At 43.3% G+C, this 25501-nt stretch overlaps 1 protein-coding gene across 2 annotated transcripts in view; it reads left to right on the top strand.

Annotated features, from left to right (window-relative positions):
- Positions 1-7657: 7657 nt before the first annotated feature.
- The window catches only part of LOC137423564 (uncharacterized), a 39212-nt gene continuing 21368 nt past the window's right edge, over positions 7658-25501 (top strand). For both annotated transcript variants that reach the window (XM_068110856.2, XM_068110855.2), the window contains exons 1-2: positions 7658-7792; positions 20685-20771. In XM_068110856.2, coding sequence (XP_067966957.2) covers positions 20696-20771 — 76 coding nt within the window. In that variant the 5' untranslated portion in view covers positions 7658-7792; positions 20685-20695. The remainder of the gene's footprint in view (positions 7793-20684; positions 20772-25501) is intronic.

Below are 25501 nucleotides of genomic sequence, written 5' to 3'. Positions count from 1 at the left end.
CTGTCCAAGCCTATAATCTGTCCAAAGTGGTGTAGTTTTCGCAAAGGACACCATGGGATATTAAGACAGCCCAATTTTTTTTAACTTTCCTTTTGTCTTCTTTTCTTCTGCACCTTTTCCATTTTTTGGGGGGGTGCAGGAGCATACAGGCCCATCCTCCCTCGATCTGCCATTGAAGTATATGAAAGGGCAGTCACATGTATATAAATTTTGCATCGTAAAGTAAACACAGCAATAACTATTAATTGTGTGAGAAAGTTGAGGTTGTTGATGCGATCATTTTGTCACGTTCACTAAAAAGTGGTTGGAGTTGGGAAGATCCATAATGAAAAACCTAAGGCACCACCAAGCTGCCCAGAAGTTTCAAACACCGAGTGATCTTCATTCAAAGGACTGTTCAGGCCTCATCTTACAATAATTCACCAAATGTCCGTCCGTCTGTCTGTCTGTCCATCCGTCTCTCAGTCCGTTCGAAGGTACCGCAGAAACGGCTGAACCGATCGCAACGATATTTTGGGTGGGTAATCCTGGGATCCCCTAGAGCAGTGGTTCTTAACCTTTTTTTAATGCGCCGAACCTGAACGAAACCCACCGAACACTCACGGAACCCCTCAAATTTGACCAAAAAATTAAGAAGAATTGCATCTTAATGCGTTTTCTGTTCTTCTTTTCGGGAGGCGATCTGGGAAATGCGTGGTTTTGTTTTGGCAAGGGCCACCCTCAAATCATTTTCGCTTGCAAGCCTGCTCCTTTTCTTTGTTTTAATGTCCACCAGTTTCGAAAACGCATGCTCGCAGAGATACGTTGTAACAAACGGCGTGAGGATCTCAGGGGCAATTTTAGCGATGTGAGGATACCCTTCCATTTGGCGGCACCAAAACGTTGAGAGCGTTGTTGTGCCGAAGAGTTGTTGTTGAGTCTGGCTCTGCTGAAGTTCGATGAGGTCCTCGACGTATTGGTCGTTGACATCTGCCATTGCAACATCGAAAGTATACGGCTGCCGCACCCATGCTGGGTATTGCTCTTGGTCGGGGAAGTAGCCGTCGAATGACTTTCCCAGCTCATTCAAGTGCGTGGCAATCGCTTGCTTCAGCTCCCCCGGTACAGCAGTGCCTCCAACTTCAGACTCATCTTCGATCCCGCTCACGCACTCGTCCAGTAGCGAAAAGTTCGCGAAATTGTCATTCTCTGTTCGCCGCCTCCACAACGGTAACTTCTTTTGGAAAGCGCTCACCTTTTCTTCAGATTCGATGACATTCACTCCACCGCCCTGCATCTGGCAATTGAGATGATTGAGTGCGTCGAAGTTGTCAGCCAAGTACGCCAAGGCGAGGATGAACTCTTGGAAGTGCGTTGGAAGTGCATTGGAATCTGGAAGATTGGACCCTTGGAAGTGCGTTGCATGGACTCTTGGACGTGCGTTTGACTCTTGGAAGTGGGTTGCATGGCAATGCTGGTGTTCTCGCAAAAACAGGGCTAATTCTACACGCAAGGCAAAAACACGCCTCACTACCTTCCCTCGTGATAACCATCGAACGTTAGAGTGGTAGAGAAGGACTTCGAATTCAAAGCCGATTTCATTGCACAGCTCTTTGAAGATGCGTTGATTCAGAGCACGGCTTCGCATGTAATTCACAGTTTCAACGACGATTTTCAGAACATTGGCCAGTTTTGAAGGCAGGGTTTTTGATGCCAGCGCGTATCTCTGCAGGACGCAGTGCGTGATGATGATGTGTGGTGCATCGGTCTTCACCAGCGCTCCAAAACCTGAGTTGCATCCCAGCATGGCTGGAGCTCCGTCCGAGCAAACTGCAGACACCATGTTCCAGGAGAGGCCGTTGCTTCTGAAGAAGTCGTCCACAAGCTTCTTCACGTCAGCTGCCTTTGTCGTTGTTGTGAGAGGTTTGCCGAACAGAAAGTCTTCCTTGATCTCGTCTCCTTTGACATAACGCACAAATAAGATGAGCTGGCTCAAATTCGAAACGTCGGTGGTCTCGTTGAGTTGAAGGCTCAATTTCGTCGGGATCGCGACTAAATCTGCAACTACCTGGGCGAGGATGTCGTCGCTCATGTCGTCGATTCTGCATCTGATGGTGTCATTTGAGAGTGGAACGAGAGACAACTTGTTTTCAGCAGCTTTTCCCAGCATGATGTTGGCCATCTTCAATGCGGCCGGTTTGATGAGTTTCTCACCAACGGTGTGCAGTTTGCCCTGTTTTGCGATCAGGTACGCAACTTCATAGGATCAGTTTGTCAATTGGAATGAAGCCGAGAGTGGGCAAGGTAGCACTTGCGTCGAATCGGACTCTCTTCAATTTGAATTCATCCAGCGTTGCGTCTTTGTACTGCCCCTCGCCGTGCAGTTTTTTGAAGTGTTCCCGGAGTTTTGTTGGTGCTAGGCTGGAGTTGCTCAACTTGACATTGCAAAGCATGCATTGAGGACGCTGACTTCTGTCCCGTTCCGTCAAACACGTGAACCCGTACCGCACGTAATCCTCTGACCACTTCCTTTTTTTGCTCGACATACTGCAACAACAACAAAAAAAAGTAACAAACTGATCTTAATTGAGTTCGGGCAAATAATTATATGACAAAATTTTTAAAAAGGAACATGCTTAAATATAATCAGTACCCCTCTGAAAACTGAGAAATTTTAACGAAGAAAACATAACTTATAGTTACAATGACGGGATTTATTATCTACTCAACTCTATGTCACCTCAAATCCCATTATAATATTACATCGAAAACTGTGAATTGTTAGTTTTGAATTGCGACCAAAGGAGTTATATCATCTCCACCTAATTTTCTGAGTAATTCAATCATATTTTATAATCACCATCCACTTTTGACTTTAATATAACTCTGAACCCACCCTGCATATCCACAAACATTTCCAACTTACTTTTCAATTAATCATTAACTCCAAAGTAAGGCGTGACCAATGACGCATGGCACACGGCAAGCTAATCGAGGCTATTCACTGGAATTTCCGAACACCTGCAAAGTCCAAAATCAAGTAAGTAAGTAAGCAAGTAAGCACCATCAACAGAATAATTAGCAAGTTGCTCATTGCTTCAACTTACTACAGTCAGTGTGAAACAACTTATCTTAAACACAGACCAGAGAAACCATGAATGGGTTGGGAATACAATTACAAATAACATTTCCATTTGTTCGTAACATACATCGCAAAATAATAATAATATTAATAATAAGCGTAATTACACATAGATTCAAAATTGATACAAAACTTTTTTTTTTTAAATTGCAATGCGTTTCGGAGGACCTCTGCCGAACCCCTGAGACGGGCTCACTGAACCCCTGGGATTCGGTCGAACCCAGGTTAAGAACTACGGCCCTAGAGTAAAATAGGCTATTTAGTTTCCCCAATTTCAGCTTTGGCCTCCAGCATTTTCAGGGGGCGGACTCCCGCTTAACGTTATTTTCCCGGGTGCCACACAACCGGCTGCACCGATCGGACTCGGTGACCTCGGACAAAGACCTTTTATAAGGACATGGGTTGAATCCCGGCTTGAGAGAATGCCAACACCCTCCCCGCCATCACGGTCGTCTCTCCAACTCACAATCCCACGAGATATATGGAAAGGACGACCCAAAACCAATTATCTTCTTTTTGATTTGTATATAAACATCATTAAAAGTAAATAATGACCCCGGCCAAAGTTCAAACGACATGGGTTTAATCTCTGCATGAGAGAATTCCACATAGCTATTTGGGTGGTGTATAAGCTAACAGATCGCTGTCTTCATCGGTCTTGCCAAGGCCATAACACCTATCGGCTCAAAATCCTTTTAACTGTTGACTTGTTAGTTTCTACAATGAAGGAAACATTAACAATGTTGTTAAAAGTTTATTTTGTGATTGGAATGAAAAACGGGATATCGAGTTCAAGTGAATGACGACATGCCGTGATGGTTTCTACTTTCTAAACGTGAACTTCGCGGATCTCCATATGCAGATTCCCCACGGACCCACGATCGATGTTTCTATGGACCTTATGCATTGACGTCACAAAGCACCTAACAACCAAACGCGACGCCATCTTAGAGGGCAAACAAAGGCACTGACGACACGTTCATGTGTGAGTCAACTGCGATCGCAACTAACTGCGTCAACTAATTCCACATGGTGAATGAATCATAAAAATTATTTTTTGGTGAAGTAACAATGGATATAGTAATGTTTGAAATGTTTCTGTAGAAATTTATACACTACATATTTTCTGTGAACAATAAATGAAGCTGCTCATGATATGTGTACATATGTTTTGAAGCTGACACAACTGTGACAATAAAACTGCTGCAACTTTATATTACTTGTCATTTTGTTTTGTTTCATGTGCGTATTTAACAATGTGTATCACTAATAAGGCAATACTGTTGATCCATAAAATAACACTTCCATGATAATCAGTCCATAGGAACACGGAGTTATAAATAGTTATCTCTATATACCTCCGTGCATAGGATCTACTCCTGGACAAAGATTTACGAGAGCACACGCAATTTGTACGATTTTGTTCACAGTTGCTTCTGGTTGTGTCCCATCATTTATCAGTGTGATGGGAATGCGATTTTGGAGTACAGTATATTTTTATTTCACCATTCCAATTACCCGTTCAACATGGATCCGAACACAAGAAAGTTCTCTGCTCCAGTCAACTTCTACTTTTTCAAGTTGCTTCTTTCCCTTGGTGAATGGGGGCACCTTCACCTCGGCCATGGCCAATTCCACAGTATTCATCAACAAAAAAACCACGATCGGCAAGCACAAGATCCCCTGGCATCAGTTTATTCATGAGGTCACTGTTTTCCGTTATCTCAGTGTCTGTTGCCCTTCCTCCCCAACACTTGCTTAGGAAGCATATTGAGTCCTGTGGTGTTATACCAATTAGAAACTTTACAGTTGAATGGTGCTTGGAGTTGCTCCACACTTGTGCCCTTGCCAGTAAATCGGACGGCTGCTCTATAAACACTTCAGTGCAGTAAATAATAACTGCACATTTCCTGAAAAATTTCCTGAACGATGACGGACGGCATACTGAGACGTAGAGCATCATGACTGGGCCAGTGTATCAGCGACTGAGTCTTTACAAACATTACATCAATAACGCGGTGGAAGTTTCGTGAAACAGGTGACTGGCTGACTCCGAATCTGTAAGCTCGGTCCTCGTCAAAAATGTTCAATCGCAACTTCATGAGGAACATTAGCACTTGACCAAACTTTGTGAGTTTTTTACACGTTGGGAGAGCACATGATGTAAACGTGAAGAATGGCAAAAAAATTACCCAAGAAGGAAGTCCCGTGTAAAATCGGACTTTTGCATCGTTGTTCTGAAAGTGTTCTTCGTGCAGACCTGTTGCTCTTACCTTTTCTTCCAGGTCACACACTTGAGTTCTGAGGGCAATATTGTCCTTCTGTAGTTCCTCCACGTTTTTTTTCCAGTGCACGAATGTCTCTGAAAGACAGTACCGTTTGGGTTTCAGTCCCTCCAACAGGTGGAATCTGCTCATGAATGGGGCACTGCTCAGGATTTGCATTGTGTAGTTCTGGCAGTATTGCTGCAGTAGCAGTATTGCTTGCCCTCTGAGAGGGGGCGCACTTCCATTTCTGAGTGTGTGTGACGTCATATGCCTAAAGTCTATACGTGCGTGAACGTAACCGTTTGTTTGCGAACAGGTACGTTTTTCATGGAAGTCCTTCACGAACTTTCTGTCCACGTCTGATGGGCGACTGAAGGTGCAACAGAAATGTGGAATTTATTGGTTTCATGCTTTAGCATTCGCCGTATCTGCATTGCCCGTTTGCTTCTGGCCTCCCACCCGTGCGTAGCACCTAGCACGGGTATCTCACTAGTTTTCCAAACGTAAAGTATACCTTCCCACGGGTCACGTGACTACTCAAATCTACAGATAGTGACTCCAAACGTCGTCGCTATTCATCAATGCCTTGCGTGTGACAATAGGTGGAGCCAAGCATGTGTGTGGGTGGACTTATCCGACAGAATCTTTTGTGAAATCTATATAAACAATAACATGCTGTCTGTCACCGTCTGATGGGCGTTAAACAGTTCAAATGTAATCATGCCAAAATGATGCATTGCCCTGAGGCCTGAGCACTTAAAGTACAACAGTCAATTGTGAAAAGCTTTTAAAAGTTACTGCAAGGTCTTTTCCAAAAGTAAATTCAATCCAAAAGGTCAAACATTTGAGCGGTTGAATGGGCTGGGCAAGTAAGACAGACTCACACACGTGTACTTCAAAAGACCTGGCCAACACGCCATACCTTGTAGTGAATGCTTCGGCGAACACTTTTTTTTTGCCAGCAACCCAATTAATACTACATTTTGCAGTAAAGGTATGACACAAGCTTTAGCTAACGAAAAATGCTGCACCAGCAATAAGAAATTTAAAAAATCACTCCAAATACTCCTGCGTGTCTGTCTGCCTGTGTGGCTGTGTGTGTGTGTGTCTGTCCGGGCCATAACATGTTTACCATTTGCGCTGTCATCACATTTTCACCAAAGATTTATAATGATAATATGGAAAAGGCAAATTAATAATTTTGTCTAAAGGTCAAAGGTCAGCGTCACATAAAATCGTCAATTTTTATCCTATTAACCTAAAATTTTAAGAATTTGCATATTGGGGCACTCAATTGGTTCACCAATCAAAAGCTAGAAGCAGATTGTTGTTTTTTTTTTAGATCAAAAGGTCAAAGGTCAAGTTTGCATACAATCGTCAATTTCCATCTAATTGACCTGCAATTTTAAGAATTTGCATTTTGGGTCACTGAATTGGTTCACCAATCAATCCATCCAATTCAATCCAAAAGGTCAATTTCCATCCAATTGACCTGCAATTTTAAGAATTTGCATTTGGGTCACTGAATTGTTTCACCAAACAAAAGCTAGAAGCCGATTGTTTTTTTTAGATCAAAAGGTCAAATGTCAAGACCACATAAAATAATCAATTTTAACTTTATATATTTTAACTGTTTTTGTCATTTTTAGCATATTGAAGAAGAAGACGGCAAATACAAAGCTTTGCATTTTCGGATGCTTCCTAGCATGTTTTTGTATTTTCTTGGTGGAAATGGTCACGCAGATAGTCAGGTGCACAGTGCTAAACTACCTTGATGGATCTTCTTAACAAGTCCTCGTCATCTAATTTGTGTAGAAGTTGTGTGCATGCATGATATATTTAGGACTCATTATTTTAAAGGGCCGTACAGTAAGTATCAGGAAAGGTAACTTGCATTATAATGTGATCTTGCCTGAGAAGCCTCAAACCGACAGATGAAAATCGGGTTCAGGATCTAACCCAGACTAGCCAGGTCAAAAGCAAGTGTTCTACCTCTGCGCCATTCTGTCGGAAAATAAAAAAACTCTTTTCATTATACAAAATAGTCTGAAACACAGGTCCATGTGGCGGTACCACAGTTAGGATTACAAATACGCTACCCCCTTCAGAGACCACCAGACATTGAAAGCAGGAAAATATCAACGAATACGAAACTTTGCTCCTGAGTTTGTGTTCAGTCTCCACCTGTTTGCACATTGCTCCCTGCAGTGATTTTTGGGGCAGTGTTTTTCCCTACATGGAATTTTCATGTTTGAACAAATCCTGAACAAGAGTCTTTGGAATGTAAAGTCGCTGAGCAAGTTTTGGTGAAAGTAAGTAAAAGGTGAAAGAACCCCCAGCCTTGCCATATAAGGAGGAATGAGAGGGGTTTGCCGTTTTACTGCAAGACAGGATTCGATATCGGGTGAGTTACACCTTATCGGGTGAGTTACACCTGTTAGTTTATCCAAACAGAACCATTGTGCTATCATTAATCTACCTCTCCATAAATATTTTGGTAACACCATATAGTGCGTGCGTGCGTGCGTGTGTGCGTGCGTGTGTGTGTGTGTCTCTGTGTGTCTGTATGTGTCGGTGTGTCGTTGGTTGTTATATCCGTAATTTGGGTTTTCGAAGGTGGAACGGAGTCCCCCCAGGACTCGAAGTATCCACCCCCGCTTCGGTGAAACGTCAAAGTCACATAAAATGGCCAAACGTCAAAGGTCAGCGTCACATAAAATCGTCAATTTTTATCCTATCAACCTGAAATTTTAAGAATTTAAATATTGGGTCACTCAATTGGTTCACGTGTTCAAATGTTCACATGTGCCAGTGGATTACTCTGCATACCTTGTTGTTACCTCCGCCACCAAAGGTGTCTGTTTGTCCGTTTGTTTGTGAACAAAATATCTAAAAAAGTTGTGGACGGATTCGGACGAAATTTGGCAGAGATGTAGCGTGTGTCACAAGGACGAAGTGATCCGATTTTGGTGAAGATCCGGATTCGGATACTACAATTTTATAAGCGATTCTTCACCATTGGAAAATAGGACCAAAACTGATACAAAGCAGGATATCTCAAAACGTTGTGGACGGACTTGGACTAAACTTAGTGGACCGGTTGGGTTTCTGACAAGGACAAATAGATTCGATTTTGGTGAAGATCTGAATATGGATTCGGATATGAGAATTATTTAATTTTTCAAGTGATTCTTCACCATTGGGAGATGGGGCCAAAAACGATACATAGCAGGATATCTCAAAAAGTTATGGATGGTTTTGGACGAAACTTGTTGGACAGGTTGTGTGTGTGACAAGGTAGAATCAAGGTAGAATTGGTGGTCTCCTCGCGAGATCTTGGAGACGACGTCACGGATTTTCGAAGCTGTACACGATCTCCACGTTTTCAAAGTTGTCCATCCAGACCAAATTCAGATCCTGGGGGGACAGGGCCTTCTCCATCGCTGCTCCCACCCTCTGGAACTCACTACCTCACACCATCAGAGACTCCTCCTCACTCACCACATTCAAAACATCACTAAAGACCCACCTGTTCAACACTGCATTCAACATTCAACCCACAGCATTTAACCCCTGACTATCTCTTCTCCTTCTCCCTCCTTTTGCTTTAAATATTTCCCTATTGATTCTTGTCTTTTTGCAATTGTTGTTTTCATGTATTGTTATGCATTATGTTTTCCACTCTGTCAAAGCGCCTTTGGGCTTCTTGAAAAGCGCTATACAAAATAAATGAATTATTATTATTATTATTATACTGTGAAAACGTATATTAAGCCGAGTTAAAACTTCTTAAAATAGGCCCTAAGCTAGCACATCGTATAGTTACTTCCTTAAGCTTCTTGTGACATTTATTGTATGTCGGTATTGGGGAGGACTGTCTGCTCTTCTCTTTTACCAAGTCTTACCAGGTACGGTACCTACTACACCTACCTACTACCAACTACCTAACCTACGGATGCCATAGTGATGTGTAAAATAGTGGCAAGAGGCTTTGGCTTCGCCGGCTCATTGCGGCTTTGCAGTCGGGTACTAGTAGCCGGCGAAGCCGGTGTTGTGAATGAACGCGTACGTATTATGTTGAAAAGCCAGATTTTGCTGGATCCCTTGAGAATTTCGAAGCTTTGACGCACCAAATCGCTCAATGGAGGCCGCCATCTTGCGGATGCGGAAGTATGCATCACAAATTGAAAAAAGTTGAATAATAGTTTGTTTCACCCTTCTTTTTTTGATTCACAATCTGATACACCTCTAATTTGTAATTAAAATACTTTAAGACCAACCTCGGCCCACACGGGCCTGGTTATCTTCAACAAAAATCGTCACCAAACACCGGAACCAATGAGATTCGAGCATTTGAAAAAATATTTCAAAAACCAAATCGCTCAATGGAGGCCACCATCTTCTGGATGCGGAAGTATGCATAAAAAATTGTGAAAAAGTTCAATAGGAGTTTGTTTCACCCGTCTTTGTTTGATTCACAATCTAATGCACCTCTAATTTGTAATTAAAATACTTTAAGACCAACCTCGTTCCCCCTCCCCGCATGGGCCCTGGTTATCTTCAACGAAAATCGTCACCAATTACCGGAACCAATGAGATTCGAGCTTTTGAAAAAATATTTCAAAAAAGCTTTTTACCACATTTCGGAAGCTGAAAACGGTGTCAAATATTCTAAAATTGACGAAGAATTGTTTTTTAGAAATCTCGCGGCCATAGGGGATAGTTTTTCACGCCCGGAAATATCCGAAGTTGAGACGGAATTCACCGAATTAATCAAGAAGGAAAGTTTATAAATTTTAATCTCATCCAGAATGCAAATGGTGTCATTTTGAATGAGGTACGGTACCTACTACACCTACCTACTACCAACTACCTAACCTACTAATGCCATAGTGATGGGTAAAATAGTGGCAAGAGGCTTTGGCTTCGCCAGCTCATTGCGGCTTTGCAGTCCGGTACTAGTATTTTGCTACTAGTACCCGACTGCAAAGCCGCAATGAGCCGGCGAAGCCAAAGCCTCTTGCCACTATTTTACCCATCACTATGGCATCAGTAGGTTAGGTAGTTGGTAGTCGGTAGGTGTAGTAGGTGCAGTAGGTGTAGTAGGTGTAGTAGGTGTAGTAGGTACCATCTCGCCCAACCATCCCCGAACATCTACTCTTTGTCTAACGTTGAACCCCCCCCCCCCCCCCCCCAAAAACTTTTATTTCCCTTTCTCCTCGTGTGCTTTTGTCCCATTGTGCACCTCTGTCCACGTGTGCTGTTCGCCCCGCCCCCATTATCCCCTTGCCTTCCACCTTTTCCCCTGTTCACGTGACTCGTGGTTGTCCCTCAAGGCCCTCTCCCCGTTGGTGTCTTTGTGAATATAAGACTGTTCTTTACGGTTCTGTTTAAATATGTTTAAACTTTCCCCTGCATTGTTTTATTCAGTGGTTTATTACAACACGCTGTTTTTCTTCCTATTTAAAAGGCTCCTTTCAATTTCCTCTTCAACTCATTCCATTTCAAAAAAATATTCAATCTCTAATAATTCTTTCTCACTACATGCTCTAAATTCTCATTCATTCCACCCCTCCTCCATCATTCTCAAACGGATCGCTAACTTGAAAATCACAATAAACCCAATTTGTTATAAATGTTCATCTTTCATTAATCATCCACTTTCTAAACTCCCCCCTTGCCCCTCCCCTCCAAATCTCCCCCCTTGCCCCTCCCCTCCGAAACTCCCACCTTGCCCCTCCCCTCCGAAACTCCCCCCTTGCCCCTCCCCTCCGAAACTCCCCCCTTGCCCCTCCCCTCCGAAACTCCCCCCTTGCCCCTCCCCTCCGAAACTCCCCCCTTGCCCCTCCCCTCCGAAACTCCCCCCCAAACCCTCCCCTTCAAATCTCCCCCCCAACCATCCCTCCCAAATTCTCCCTCCTCCCACCTCCTTCTCAAAGCTGCCTCCTCCCCACTTCGTCTCCCTTCTATCTCATACCTCCACCTCCCCCAACCTTCTACTTTCCTCTGCCCCCCTCAAACAACCCCTCACTGTGCCTCATCCCATCACCATCAAACCTTTCGTCCTCCTCATCCTTCCCTTTCTTTTAACTCTTCTGTAATCTCTGACACACGATCAACTGCTCTCCCTACCTCCCCCTCTCATCCTTCATTTGACCCTACCCTTCCCCTCCCCTGTCCTGCACCCGATGCTCCCCCTCTCACCTCATTAACGGTATGGACCTCAAACATCCGGGGCCTTCGCTCCAACCTGATTGATCTCTCCATTCAGGTTGCTTCTGACAATCCAGACTTGATCTGCTTAACAGAAACTTTCCTCCTTCAAGATGTCTCTGATTCCTTAATATCTCTTCCTGGTTACTCCCTCCTCCGGTATGATAGACCTGAGCCTCGTCCTGGTGGTGGGGTGGCCATTTTTATCAAAAATTATCTTCCTCACTCTCCTTGCACTGCCCTCTCTCCACCCCACCCCCAGGAGTACCTCTGGCTACGGCTTCTTCTCCGCTCCCACCTTTTGTTCATATGTGTTCTGTACCGTCCTCCAAACAGTGATGACTCCATTTACATTTCGCTGTCGGACAACATGGACCAACTTCTACAAACTCATCCAAACGCTCTCTTCCTCATATATGGCGACTTCAACTGTCATCATGCGAGCTGGCTGGGTGTGGGATCCTCTCTCACCAGCCATGGCACCTCAGCAAAGGACTTCTGCGACTCATTGGGACTGACACAATCTGTCAATTTCCCGACCCAGATCGCAGTCAATGGAGTATCTTCTCTTTTGGACTTGGTTATGACAAACTTCCCTGCAAATGTCTGCTGCTCTTCTTCTGCTCCAATCGGTTCTTCTGATCATGTGCTTGTTAAAGTGGACATCTCTCTGGCCATTCTCAGAGAGCCTCCTCAGCGCCGACGAGTCTGGCATTTCACTCAGGCTGACTGGCACGGTCTGCAAGCAGCCATCAATCATCTGGACTGGTCTCCCATCTCTACTGCCTCTGACATCAATTCTTCCTGGGAATTCTTCCAAAGCAAACTGCTCTCTCTCTCTCTCATGCACAGATGTATCCCATCTCGTCTTCAGTTGTCTTACCCTTTCTCCCATCCATGGTACACTGAATCTTGTGGTGAGGCAGTTGCCCTGAAACAACTTGCCTTTTCCTCTTGGAAGGCAAATCCAACTGAAGGCAATCTCAGTTCCTTCCACCAAGCTCGGAACAAGTGTGTGTCCACCCTCAGGAGTGCCAGGAAGCACTATCTCTCCACACTCAAGATTGAACTCTCAAACCTGTCTCCTTCCTCCAAATCCTGGTGGCGTCTGGTCAAATCCGTTTCTGATGTTTGTTCCACCTCCATCCCCTCCCTTGCCTCAAATGGCTACACAGTTGACACCGCACGTGACAAAGCCGAATGCCTCAACTCTGTGTTTGCCTCAATATCTTGTGTCTCAAACCCATCTCTCTCTGTTCCCACCTTTCCCAGTCGAACCCAACTGCTCCTGGACTCTGTGTCTTTCTCTCCTGACAAGGTGGAGAAGTTTTTATCAAACCTCGACTCTGATTCTGCAACTGGACCAGACGGCATCAGCTCACGGGTCCTAAAATCCTGATCTGCCGCTCTATCTCACCCTCTCTTTGTTCTTTTCACCCTCTCTTTTGCTCAAGGTCATCTGCCAGCATCTTGGAAATCAGCAAACATTACCACTTTACACAAAGAAGGTGCAAAAACAGATCCTTGCAACTACAGACCAATCAGCCTGCTTCCAATTATCAACAAAGTCATGGAATCCATCATTGCTTCAGATATCAAATCCTTCCTCTTCTCTAATGGCTCGATCTCTGATCATCAATTTGGATTCAGACCAGGTCAATCTACTCTGGACATGTTGCTTCTGCTGTCTCAACAATGGATGGAGGTCCTCAATGCCAAACAGGAAATCAGAGCTGTCTCACTTGACATATCACGTGCCTTCGATATGGTCTGGCACCCAGCTCTGCTCACCAAACTCTCATCCTATGGTATCCATGGAAATCTCCACTCATGTCTTGCGGACTTCCTCTCTGGTCGCAGGCAACGTGTGGCCCTGAATGGATTTCTCTCATCTCCCCTTCCTGTTCTGGCTGGAGTTCCCCAAGGTAGTGTTCTGGGCCCTGTGCTATTTCTGGTCTTCATCAAATGATCTCTCCGACTCTCTGGAAAATCCTCTCTATCTCTTTGCTGATGACTCCACTATCTGCCGCTCCATTCCTCATCCCTCAGATTGGCAGTCTGCAGCCTCCTCACTCTCTGCAGACCTGGACAAAATCACAGACTGGTCAAACAAGTGGAACATGTCTTTCAATCCTGACAAATCTCACACTCTTCCTATGTCTCTCCGAAAAGACCGACTGGAAAACCCTCCCATCTACTTTCTCAACAATCCTCTCCAAGAAGTTCTGTTGCTCAAGCTTTTGGGTCTCACTATCTGCCATGATCTTTCTTGGGAAAACCACATTTCCAAGCTGGCCTCCAAAGCCAGTCGCCGACTGGGCATCCTCCATCGTGCGAAGTCCTTCCTTGGCACACCTGAGCTCCTCACCACATACAAGGCTTTCATCCGCAGCTCAATGGAATACTGTTCCCCCGTCTGGGCCGGTGCTCCTGCCTCACACCTAGCTCGGCTTCACGCTGTTGAAACCAAAGCTTTCAGAATCATTGGAATCTCATGCGATGAAGCTAACTCCGAGGGCCTTTCACTCACTCACCGCAGGCAGGTTGGTGGTCTTTCTGTCTTTTACCGACTCCTCTTTGGCCTTGCTCCCCCAGCTCTCTTTGTGCTCTGTCCCCCCAATATTCCTTCAGGTCGCACAAGATCTGCCTGCAACCCTCTTATGGTTAAACTGCCAAGACCTAGGCTCTCTGCTCACCTTCACTCTTTCATTCCCCTTTTCTCCTGCCTCTGGAACAAACTCCCCCACTCCCTTCAATCCCACTCCTCCAGGTTTTTAAAACAGCTGTTCACCACCATCTCTTATCTTCCCCCATCCAAAACCTTGATCTTTTCTACCCCCGCTAATTCACCCCAGATACACTTTTTTTTGAAATTCCAACTTCTTTCCTGGAAGTCCTTGCAGTGTTCATGTGTTTTATACCTCTCGCACCTCCCCCCAAGCCCTCCCCCTCCCACATTTCTCCCGATGTCCATTGTCCATGCTCTCAAATGTTGTGTTTGTGTCCTTCCCCCTCTCTCCCCAACTTGTCTACCGCTCCCCTTATTTTTTGTGTTTTATGTGTCGGTTTGACTTTTTGTGTGAATAATGTTTGCTCTTTCACGAGCCTCGATCTTGTATACAGAAAAAGAAAAAAAAATCTAATCCAGTTTGGTGAAGATCTGGATCCGGATCCAGCTAGTCGAATTTTTTAAGTGATTCTTCACCATTGAGTGATATGGCCAACTCAGTGGAGGTATGCTCTCTACTGAGTGCCGTTCTAGTTGTTGTTGTTGTTGTCTAGCCTCGGTCAGTTCTCTTGAACAAGCTCACGGCATGGAAACAGCTGATCGATCTCGCAGGAGCGACCCAGAGATCCCCCACATCCAGCATGGTGTACCTTCACCTTGACAAAGTCAGGGCCACAAGAGAGTGAGAGAGAGTGTGAGAGAGTGAGAGAGTAGAGAGAGTAGAGAGAGTAGAGGAGAGTAGAGTAGAGTAGAGTAGAGTAGAGTAGAGAGAGAGAGAGAGTGGTGTCTGGTCGTCCCAGAGAGAGAGTGTGAGAGAGTGTGAGAGAGAGTGAGAGAGTGAGAGAGTGAGAGAGTGAGAGAGTGAGAGAGTGAGAGAGTGAGAGAGTGAGAGAGTGAGAGAGTGAGAGAGAGAGAGAGAGAGAGAGAGAGAGAGAGAGAGAGAGAGAGAGAGAGAGAGAAAGAGAAAGAGAGACTTTTGACTTTTGTATCTTTTTATTATAAAAGTATAAAACCATTCCACAAAGCAGTGTTAAACCAAGCAACGAGTTCAAAGAAACATTGTATAAGGATCATAAACACACCAATAAAGAACAAAGGATATTCAAAAGAAATCAGCAAGTATAAAAATTTTACCAACCAAAGGTGAGGACACAAACAGAAACCACAAACAATTTTAAAGGAAATGCTCACACAAGGGCTATGAACACATCAAGAGCAAATTAAGCGTTTGATTAAATAAGGTGAAAAATTGAGAAAGGGAAAGAGAGGGGGGGAGAGAGAGAAGGGGAGAGAGAGAGGGGGAGAGAGGGAGGGGGAGAGAGAGAGAGGGAGAGAGAGAGAGAGAAAGAAAGAAAGAAAGAAAGAAGGAAAGAAAGAAAGAAAGGAGAGAGAGAAAAGAGACAAAGATAAAAGGCAAAGGGCTGGCCCATGGGGACCGATCGGCACTCTGACCATGACCATGCTGCCCTGACAAATGTGGGCAGCAGGAAAGAATGAGGAAGATTTGGCCCCCTACTTGTGTTGAAGGTTTGGGTGTACAGTGCCTACCACGATAGTGCCTACCTTGTTGTGCCTTTGGGTGTACAGCTGCTCTGACATGAGTTTTTTTTACATTCTGATGGGTGATTCGTGCTTTCCGTTTCTACCTTGCAGAACCTACCTACACTTGTCTGATTGACTCAGTCCTGCCATCTTCTTAAAGCCATGCGTGTGGAAGTCCTTGGTCTTGGTCATTAATAATGATTTTTTTACACCGTCCCAGTTGAGCTAACATCTTTTTAGCCATTCCAGTGATCCTTCTTTGTCTATTCCTAATCTGTCCAACTCTTTTTTTTTCTATTTCCCTGCTCTTTTGTCTTTCTCCCGGTTGTCACTATATATCTGCCGGTATTTCATCTTGTATTTTTCTTTTGTCTTTTTTGCAATTGTTGGGGCTCTATTTGGTGCTGTTTCGGTTTGGTGCATGACATCTTCTAATCGCATCAATTTTTGGAAGTTTTTTTGCAACGTGAGTGAGATACAGTGCCTTCACAAAGCATTCACGCCCCCTTGACTTTTTCACATTTTTTTGTGTTACAGCCTGAATATAAAGGGGTTAAATTGAGATTTTTTTTTGTCACTGATCTACACATAATACACCATAATGTCAAAGTGGAATTTTGTTTTTAAATTTTTCTTCAAATTAATTAAAAATGAAAAACTGAAATGTCTTGAGTAAATAAGTATTCAACCCCTTTGCTATGGCACTCCAACTTGAGCTCAGGTACATCCAATTTCCTTTGATCATCATTGAGATATCTCTACAACTTAATTGGAGTCCACCTGTGGGCAATTCAATTGATTGGACATGATTCAGGAAGAAACACACCTTTCTATATAAGGTACTGCAGTTGACAGTGCATGTCAGAACAGAAACTCTAGCATGAAGTCCAAGCAACTGTCCGTAGAAATCTGAGATAGAATTGTGAGGAGGAATGGATCTGGGGAAGGGTATAAAACAGTTTAGAGTGATGTTTTTAGAGTGATGAAAGTTATCAGAAGCACAGTGAGCTCCATCATTACAGATTGGAAAGAATATGGAACCACCCAGACTCTTTCTAGAGCTGGCCGACTGACCACACTGAGCAACCGGGCAAGAAGAACCTTGGTCAGGGAGGTTATGAAGAACCCAATGACCAATCTTACAGAACTAGAGTTCCTTGGCAGATATGGGAGAACCTTCCGGAAGGACAACAGTCTCTGCAGCACTCCATAAATTTAGGCTTCATGGGTGAGTGGCCAGACGGAAGCCACTCCTTAGAAAAAAGATAGCATGCCTGGACTTTGCCAAAAGGCACATGACAGCATGCCTGGAGTATGCAAAAAGACATATGAAAGAGTCCAAAAGCATGAGGCAAAATATTTTGTGGTCTGATGAGACAAAAATTGAACTCTTTGGCCTCGATGCAAAGCGCTATGTCTGGTGGCTACCGAGCACAGCTTATCACCCATCGAAAGCCATCTCTACTGTGAAGCATGGTGGTGGCAGCATCATGCTATGGGGATGATTTTGAGCAGCAGGGATTGGAAGACTTGTGAGGATAGAGGGAACCATGAATGGAGCCAAATACAGGCAAATCCTTGAGAAGAACTTGCTTCAGAGTGTAAAAGACCCTAGACTGTGATGAAGATTTACATTCAACAGGACAATGACCCCAAGCATACAGTGAAAGCAACACTGGAATGGCTTCAGAACAAGAATGTGAAATTCCTTGAGTGGCCCAGCCAAAGCCCAGACTTGATTCGCATTGAAAATCTGTGGAAAGACTTGAAGATTGCTGTTCAGCGACGTTCCCGGTCCAACTTGACAGAGCTTGACTAAATCTGCAAGGAAGAATTGGAGAAACTCCCCAAATCCAGATGTGCAAAACTGATACTGTGGACACACTCAAGAAGAATCGAAGCTGCCATAGGCTCTTCTACAACGTATTGCCTCAGGGGGCTGAATACATTTGTAAATTAGATACTTCTGTATTTTATTTTCAATACATTTGTAAAGATTTCCAAAAACATGTTTTCACTTTGTCATTATGGGGTATCTTTTGTAGATCGGTGACAATTTTTATGGCGCAGCCTCAAGGGCAAAGCCATCTAGAACAGTGTTTGTCTGTCCCCTGTCCATATGTATATATGTATGTATGTATGTATGTATGTATGTATGTATGTATGTATGTACAATCACGTGAAAAAGTAAGTACACCCCATGTAAAGTTTTGACTTTTTCAACATATTTCAACATGCAGCTATTTGATCTTCATTTCAACAATATTGATAGATAAAGGTGATATAATATAACAAATATCATGAAACATTTACATTTTGTATTCCATTGTATAAATTAAATAAACATAAATGCAAATTTTGCATGTGCAAAAAATAAGTACACCCTTGGCTCTAATAGGTGGTATTTCCCCCTTTGGCAGAAACAACCTCAAGTAGGCGTTTCTTATAACTGTCTACCATTCTCTGACATCGACTGGGAGAAATATTTGCCCACTCCTCCATGCAGAATTCTTTCAGCTGTGCGATGTTTGTGTGGTTTCTTGCATGCCCAGCTCATTTCAAATCCCCCCACAACATCTCGATGGGATTTAGATCCGGGATTTGACTTGGCCATTCCAGAACCCTCCATTTCTTTCTTTTCAGCCATTCCATGGTGGATTTACTGGTATGTTTAGGGTCATTGTCATGTTGCAAGGTCCACCTTCGGTTGAGCTTCAACTTTCCGACAGATGGCCTCACATTATCCTCAAGCACCCTCTGGTACAATGAAGAATTCATAGTGGATTATATGATGGTGAGCTGCCCAGGCCCTGATGCAGCAAAGCTGCCCCAAACCATAATATTTCCACCACCATGCTTTCGAGTTGGTATCAGGTTCTTGTGGTCAAATGCTGTCTTTGGTTTTCGCCAAACATGTCTTCTGGTACTGTGGCTAAATAGCTCTACCTTTGACTCATCTGTCCAGAGCACATTGTTCCAGAAGTGCTGGTCTTTGCCTTGGTGTTCATTGGCAAACTTTAGTCTTGCCCTGATGTTCTTTATGGACAGCGAAGGTTTCCTCCTGGCACACCTCCCATGTCGATCAAATCTGTGCAACCTCTTTCTAATGGTGGACTCGTGCACTTTGACATCAACAGTGGCAAGAGCTACCTGTAGGTCCCGTGATGACATTCTGGAGTTCTTCGAGACTTCTTTCAGCATCTTGCGGTCTGCTCTCGGGCTGAACTTGCTGGGGCGGCCTGGCCTGAACAAGTTGGCAGTTGTTTGGAATCTTCTCCACTTGTAGATGATCTTCCGGACAGTCAAATGATTGATTTCAAATTGTTTGGAGATCTTTTTAAATCCCTTTCCATACTCGTAGGCATCTATAACCTTCTTTCTGAAGGCCTCAGAAAGCTCTTTTGATCTAGGCATGGTGACGCCGCACACTTCAACAACAAAGAGCAAACTGAACTAAATGTTTGAGGTTTAAATAAGACAGGTTCCTACAAGATCCTCTCTAACGATGTTCTAATCATTTGCACCTGAGCTGGTGCACCTGATTCGAATTTTAGGTATTTGAAGTAGTGATAAATGTAGGGGTGTACTTACTTTTTCCACATGCGAAATTTGCATTTATGTTTATTTAAATTATACAATGGACGACAAAATGTGAATGTTTCATATTTGTTATATTATAGCACCTTTATCTATCAATATTGTTGAAATGAAGATCAAATAGCTGTATGTTGAAATATGTTGAAAAAGTCAAAACTTTGCGTGGGGTGCACTTACTTTTTCACATGACTGTATGTATGTATGTATGTATGTATGTATGTATGTATGTATGTATGTATGTATGTATGTATGTATGCATGCATATATGTCCCTCACAAACGTACACCAATCAGAGCTGAGGATCTGGTCAAATGACAGGGGTGATGTGATGTGATTACGTCTCTGATGTCATCACGGTGTACAACGGCTGACCCCACACACCGTCATTTGATTCCTTTGCCGTTCAGGCCGAACATATCGAACCATCCAAAACCATGATTGTTTATACTCCTGTTAAACCACCCAACAACTCCCTCCTCCCCACCCATTTTTATTTATGATACTTCTGTATCCATCTTGACCACCCCCTGCATTCTCCCATACCCATCATCATTACCTGCATCCTTTGTTTGCCCTTCTCCATCTTCATCCATGTATTTTCTCCTTCGGTTCCGCTGCCAGCATCTCACCTTCTCCTTCTGCTGTTCCTTTTGTTACGTTATGTCCTGATGCGTTCTTTGTTCTCGCTCTTACACGAACCTTGACTCTGTATACAAAAAAAATTAATAGGGCACATGACATTTGACCCGTTTTCACCCAAAATTGAATCCGTTCATGTTCATTTCTGTATTACAGTTCATACTTGTGCTAAGTTTGATTATAATCCTTCAGTATTTCACAAGTTATTGCGGTAACAAAATTATATTTTCAATTCAAGGGCACATGCCCCTGGACCTTTGATCTTTTGAACCCAAAATAAAATCTGTTCCTTCTTTTTATCATAGTCCATACTTATGCCGAGTATGGTCAAAATCCATTCAGCTGTTCACGAGTTATCATGGTAACTAAAATCTACCACGCACGGACGGACACGCACACACACACACACAAACACACACACACACACACACACACACACACACACACACACACACACACACAACTAAAAAAAATCGTTGCATTCACCTATGGGGGCAAAAACAAGATGATTATTTGCGTGAGATGCATAAACCCTAAAACTATATCTGGTGTTGTTGATATTTGTTGATATTTCCAGAGTGAAGAATAATGGAGATGAAGACGTTGGTGCTTTGCACGGTTCTACTGTTCAACTGCTTTCTAAGCAACAAGGCAACAGCCTTCGGTATGTTGTGATATGAAGTAGTCACAATTTCTACAAGGGGGTGACAGGACATTGTGGCCACCCTATACAATATTCGACCCTGTGCCTCCTTTTTTAAATCGATTTGACTTGCCAGGGTAAATCTATATATTACATACATGCAAATTACACATTTACATTGTTTAATATATATATATATATATATATATATATATATATATATATATATATGTATATATATATATATATATATATATATATATATATATATATATATATATATATATATATATATATATATATATATATATATATATATATACAGACTGGCATTTAATATGGAATTTTTTTTTTGTGGGGGTGAACTTACTTTTCAAGATGTCTTAGAACCAAAAGTTCATTGGAATTATGTTGAAATTATTCTAGATTTTGTTAATGTGACCTTTAAAAGAAACAAAAACCACATTTGACATTTCAAAACAAATAAATTGATCCTTGAAAGTGATGTAAACTGATATCGAACTCAATTCATGGACAGTAGTGTTAAACTTCTGTACGTTTTCCAGAAGTATCTCTTTATTTTGCACATTAGCCAAAAAATGTTTTAACAAAAACAAAAGTTAAATTACGACTGGGATTACGGACAGTAAAATTACAGTTCAGTACTTCTTGTAACCCCCACGAGCATTCAGGAGAGCACGTACACGCTGAGGCATGCTGTTCATGAGATTTGCCAAGGTTTGGACAGGAATCGCTTGACATGCAGTGACAATAGCCTGCTGCAATTCACGCGCAGAGGTCGGCTGCTGGTCCAAGTGGTCGATTTGACGCGTTAATTCTGCCCACAAGTTCTCTATCGGATTCATATCCGGGGACATGGCAGGCCACTCCATATGCTCCACACCACGGTCAGCAAGAAAGTGTTGGATCGTGCGAGCATGATGAGGCCGTGCATTGTCATCTTGGAAGACAAAGTTTCCTCGAAAGGATGCACGAGCAAATGGAAGCAATGTTTCTTCCAGAATGGCCCTGTACTTGAACTGGTTCAGGTTTTCATTCAGAACAACCAGGTCAGTTTTGCCCCCTGCATGAAAAGCAGCCCAAACGGTCACCCCACCACCTCCAGCTTGGACTCTTGGCACTACACAATCGTTGTTGTAGGCTTCATGCACTTGTCTGCGTACTCGGACGCGGCCATCTTGATGATAGACCAGAAATCTAGACTCGTCACTGAAGATCACGTGATTCCAGTGTCCTGGCTGCCATTGACGGTGCTCTCTGGCCCACTGCAATCGGCGCTGGCGGTGTTGTCTGGTCAGGCGTGGCTTTCTCAGGGGACGCCTGGCACGATAGCCTACTTGAACCAGTCGTTGGTTGACTAGCTTTCTGGATACAGGCACATTTGTCAGTTGCTGCCACTCAGCCCTAAGCCGATTAGCTGACTTGGTACGGCCATTGCAGACTAACCGGTGCAGCTGGCGATCATCCCTCCTTGTGGTTCTGCGGGGACGTCCGGGCCTCGGTATTGGAGTAGGGACACCCCTCTGAGCATTTCGTTTCAGGATCTTTGACACCTGACCTTGAGTGATGCCATACTGCCGAGCAATAGCACGCTGTTACATGCCGTAATTTCGTAACGCCACCACTCCATGACAAACAGCATTGTCGAGTTGACGGACCATCTCCAGAGGAAGCGGCAATAACTTTTGGAGACGTGCAGCAGTTGTTTTCCACTAATACAGAACGCAACAACCCTTGTATACCCGACTGTGAAGCCAATCATCAAATGCACCTGTCCGTACATTTTGCCACGCCACCTGTGATATAATCCTGTTGTTGACGTCTTGCTGCGACAGACAGTGACATGGTTCTTTTAACAAATAAATCACCAAAGTGTAAAAGAAACTCACCAGATTGATATGCTGAGTTAAGAAAGTAAACCCAAGTCAAGAAAAAAATATATTCCATATTAAATGCCAAGTCTGTATATTACATATACTAGCATATACATATACATATACTAGTATATATAGATATACTAGCAAGATACCCATGCTACGCACTGGTGGGAGCCTGATATCTCAAAAAAAAAAATTGAGAAATTCTATCAAATTCTCCCCCCACTTTTGGACACATTCAGGGACCCTAAAATTACAATTGTATTGAGATATTACCGAGCCAGCGAATGTTTCCACATGCAGTAAATAGCAAAACTGCTAATGCCGATCCTGCGAATGAGTTTACATGGAGGGATAGAGAGAGAGACAGAGATAGAGCAGTTTTGTAAGGGTGGAAACTCAAAATCACAATTGTGTTAACAAATTTATGAAACCTCCCACCCACCTTAGAACACCCGGTGGGACCCAAAAGCATTCCACAAAAAGTTTGGCGTGGCGAGCCCAAAAACTGAGGGAGTAATTTGATGATGGACAGACAGACAGTGCTGCTTTATTATATACAGTGCTGCTTTATTTATTATATACAGAAAGTATTCACATCCCTTCACTTTTTGACATTTTTTTTTTGTGTTTAAAGCCTGAATTTAAAATGGGTTAAATTGAGATTTTCGTTACTGATCTACACATAATACCCCATAATGTTAAAGTGGAATTTTTTTTAAGACATGTTTACAAAATAATAAAAAATGAAATACAGAAATATCTAATTTACACAAGTATTCAACCCCCCTGAGTCAATACTTTGTTGAAGTGCCTTTGGCAGTGATTACAGCTTTGATTCTTCTCGGGGAGGGCTGTATCAGCTTTGCACATCTGGATTTGGACAGTTTCTTCCATTCTTCCTTGCAGATTTGCTCAAGCTCTATCAGGTTGGATGGGGGAGCGTCAGGAAACATCAATCTTCAAGTCTTTCCACAGATTCTCAATGGGATTCAAGTCTGGGATTTGGATGAGCCATTCAAGGACTTTCATGTTCTTGTTCTGAAGCCATTCCAGTGTTGCTTTGGCTGGATGCTTGGGGTTATTGTCCTGTTGGGATGGAAATCTTTGCCACAGTCTAAGGTCTTTTACACTCTGAAGCCGATTATCGTCAAGGATTTGCCTGTATTTGGCTCCATTCATTGTTCCCTCTATCCTTACAAGTCTCCCAATCCCTGCTGCTGAAAAGCATGGTACACCGTGCCTCATGGTAGGAATGGTGTTAGATAGCCAAATACAGGTAGCAGGGTATTGGTTTTTCAGCTACCTCAGGGAGTGACGTCCCTGCCCTAAGTGAGTCCCAGGCTCAGCTGGCTCCAGCTGACAGTACCATCTATGGGCCTCTTGTCCAGGGTAATGGATCCCCATTGCCTTGTGGGGGAAGCCTCATTAGGCTAAGGCTATGAGGACACTCAGATATCAAACTGTACCTATAGGTCAACCTGGGCAGCGCTACATCATGGATAAATGTGCCAATGATAGTCGGTGGTGGCACAAATTTAGGCATCACTGCGCAGCATCTGCAGACAGCTGTGTCCACTTTGGATATCAAGGGCAACCGTCATCATACCGACGACATTGCCAGTCTCCTGCGCATATGTGCATCAGACTTCACGTTGCATTTGCTGCACCTGCAGCCAACGATGCTCATAGGGATAGAGAGTGGGAGAGTAATTTACCTTACATTAAATACTCATTTACCGATACAGTTATCACACAACGCAAATGCGTAGTGAGCACGCCAACGAAGGGAAGAGATTAGTCGAAAGAGATGACACACCACCATCAGGTGTTAGATGGGTGATGAGCTGTGCTCGGTTTCTGCCAGACGTAGCACCTTGCATTCAGGCCAAAGAGTTCAATTTTCGTCTCGTCAGCTAGACCACAGAATATTTTGCCTCATGCTCTCAGAGTCTTTCGCATGCCTTTTTGCAAACTTCAGACGTGCCGTCAGGTCTTTTTCTCAGGAGTGGCTTCAGTCTGGCCAATCTCCCATAAAGCCTAGATTTGCGGAATGCTGCAGAGACTGTTGTCCTTCCGGCAGGTTCTCCCATCTCAGTCAAGGAACTCTGTTATTGGATTCTTGGTCACCTCCCTGACCAATGCCCTTCTTGCCCAGTTGCTCAGCTTGGTCGGTCGGCCAGCTCGAGGAAAGTCTGGGGAGTTCCATATTATTTCCAATCCCTAATGATGGAGTTCACTGTGCTCCTGGGAACTTTCATCACTCTAAAAATTGTTTATACCCTTCCCCAGATCCATTCCTCCTCAAATTTATATCTCAGAGTTCTACCGACAGTTCCTTGGACATCATGGTAGAGTTTCTGCTCTAACATGCACTGTCAACTGTGGGACTTTATTGAGAAAGGTGTGTTTCTTCCTGAATTATGTCCAATCAATTGAATTGGCCACAGGTGGACTCTAATCAAGTTGTAGAGACATCTCAAGGATGATCGAAGGAAACTGGATGCATCTGAGCTCAAGTTGGAGTATCATAGCAAAGGGGTTGAATACTTATTGACTCGAGACATTTTTAGCTTTTGATTTTTAATTACTTTGTAAAATAAAATAAAAAAATTCTACTTTGTCATTATGGTGTATTTTGTGTAGAACAGTGACAAAAAATCTCAATTTAATCCATTTTTAATTCAGGCTGTAACAACAAAATGTGAAAAAGGTCAATGGGTGTAAATACTTTCTGAAGGCACTGTATATTTTCCAACTTTCCATTTATTTTAACATAGGTACTGTACCACTGAAAACATGCATGTGTATGTAATCCTTCGTTATTTTATATTCCCATTAAATATCTCATCT

The sequence above is a fragment of the Myxine glutinosa genome, chromosome 3 (genome assembly GCF_964187855.1).
Source record: "Myxine glutinosa chromosome 3, kmMyxGlut1.1, whole genome shotgun sequence".
In the NCBI taxonomy this organism is placed as follows: domain Eukaryota; kingdom Metazoa; phylum Chordata; class Myxini; order Myxiniformes; family Myxinidae; genus Myxine; species Myxine glutinosa.
The sequence above is the reverse complement of the archived record's forward strand: the minus strand, read 5'-3'. Positions and strand labels throughout refer to the sequence as shown.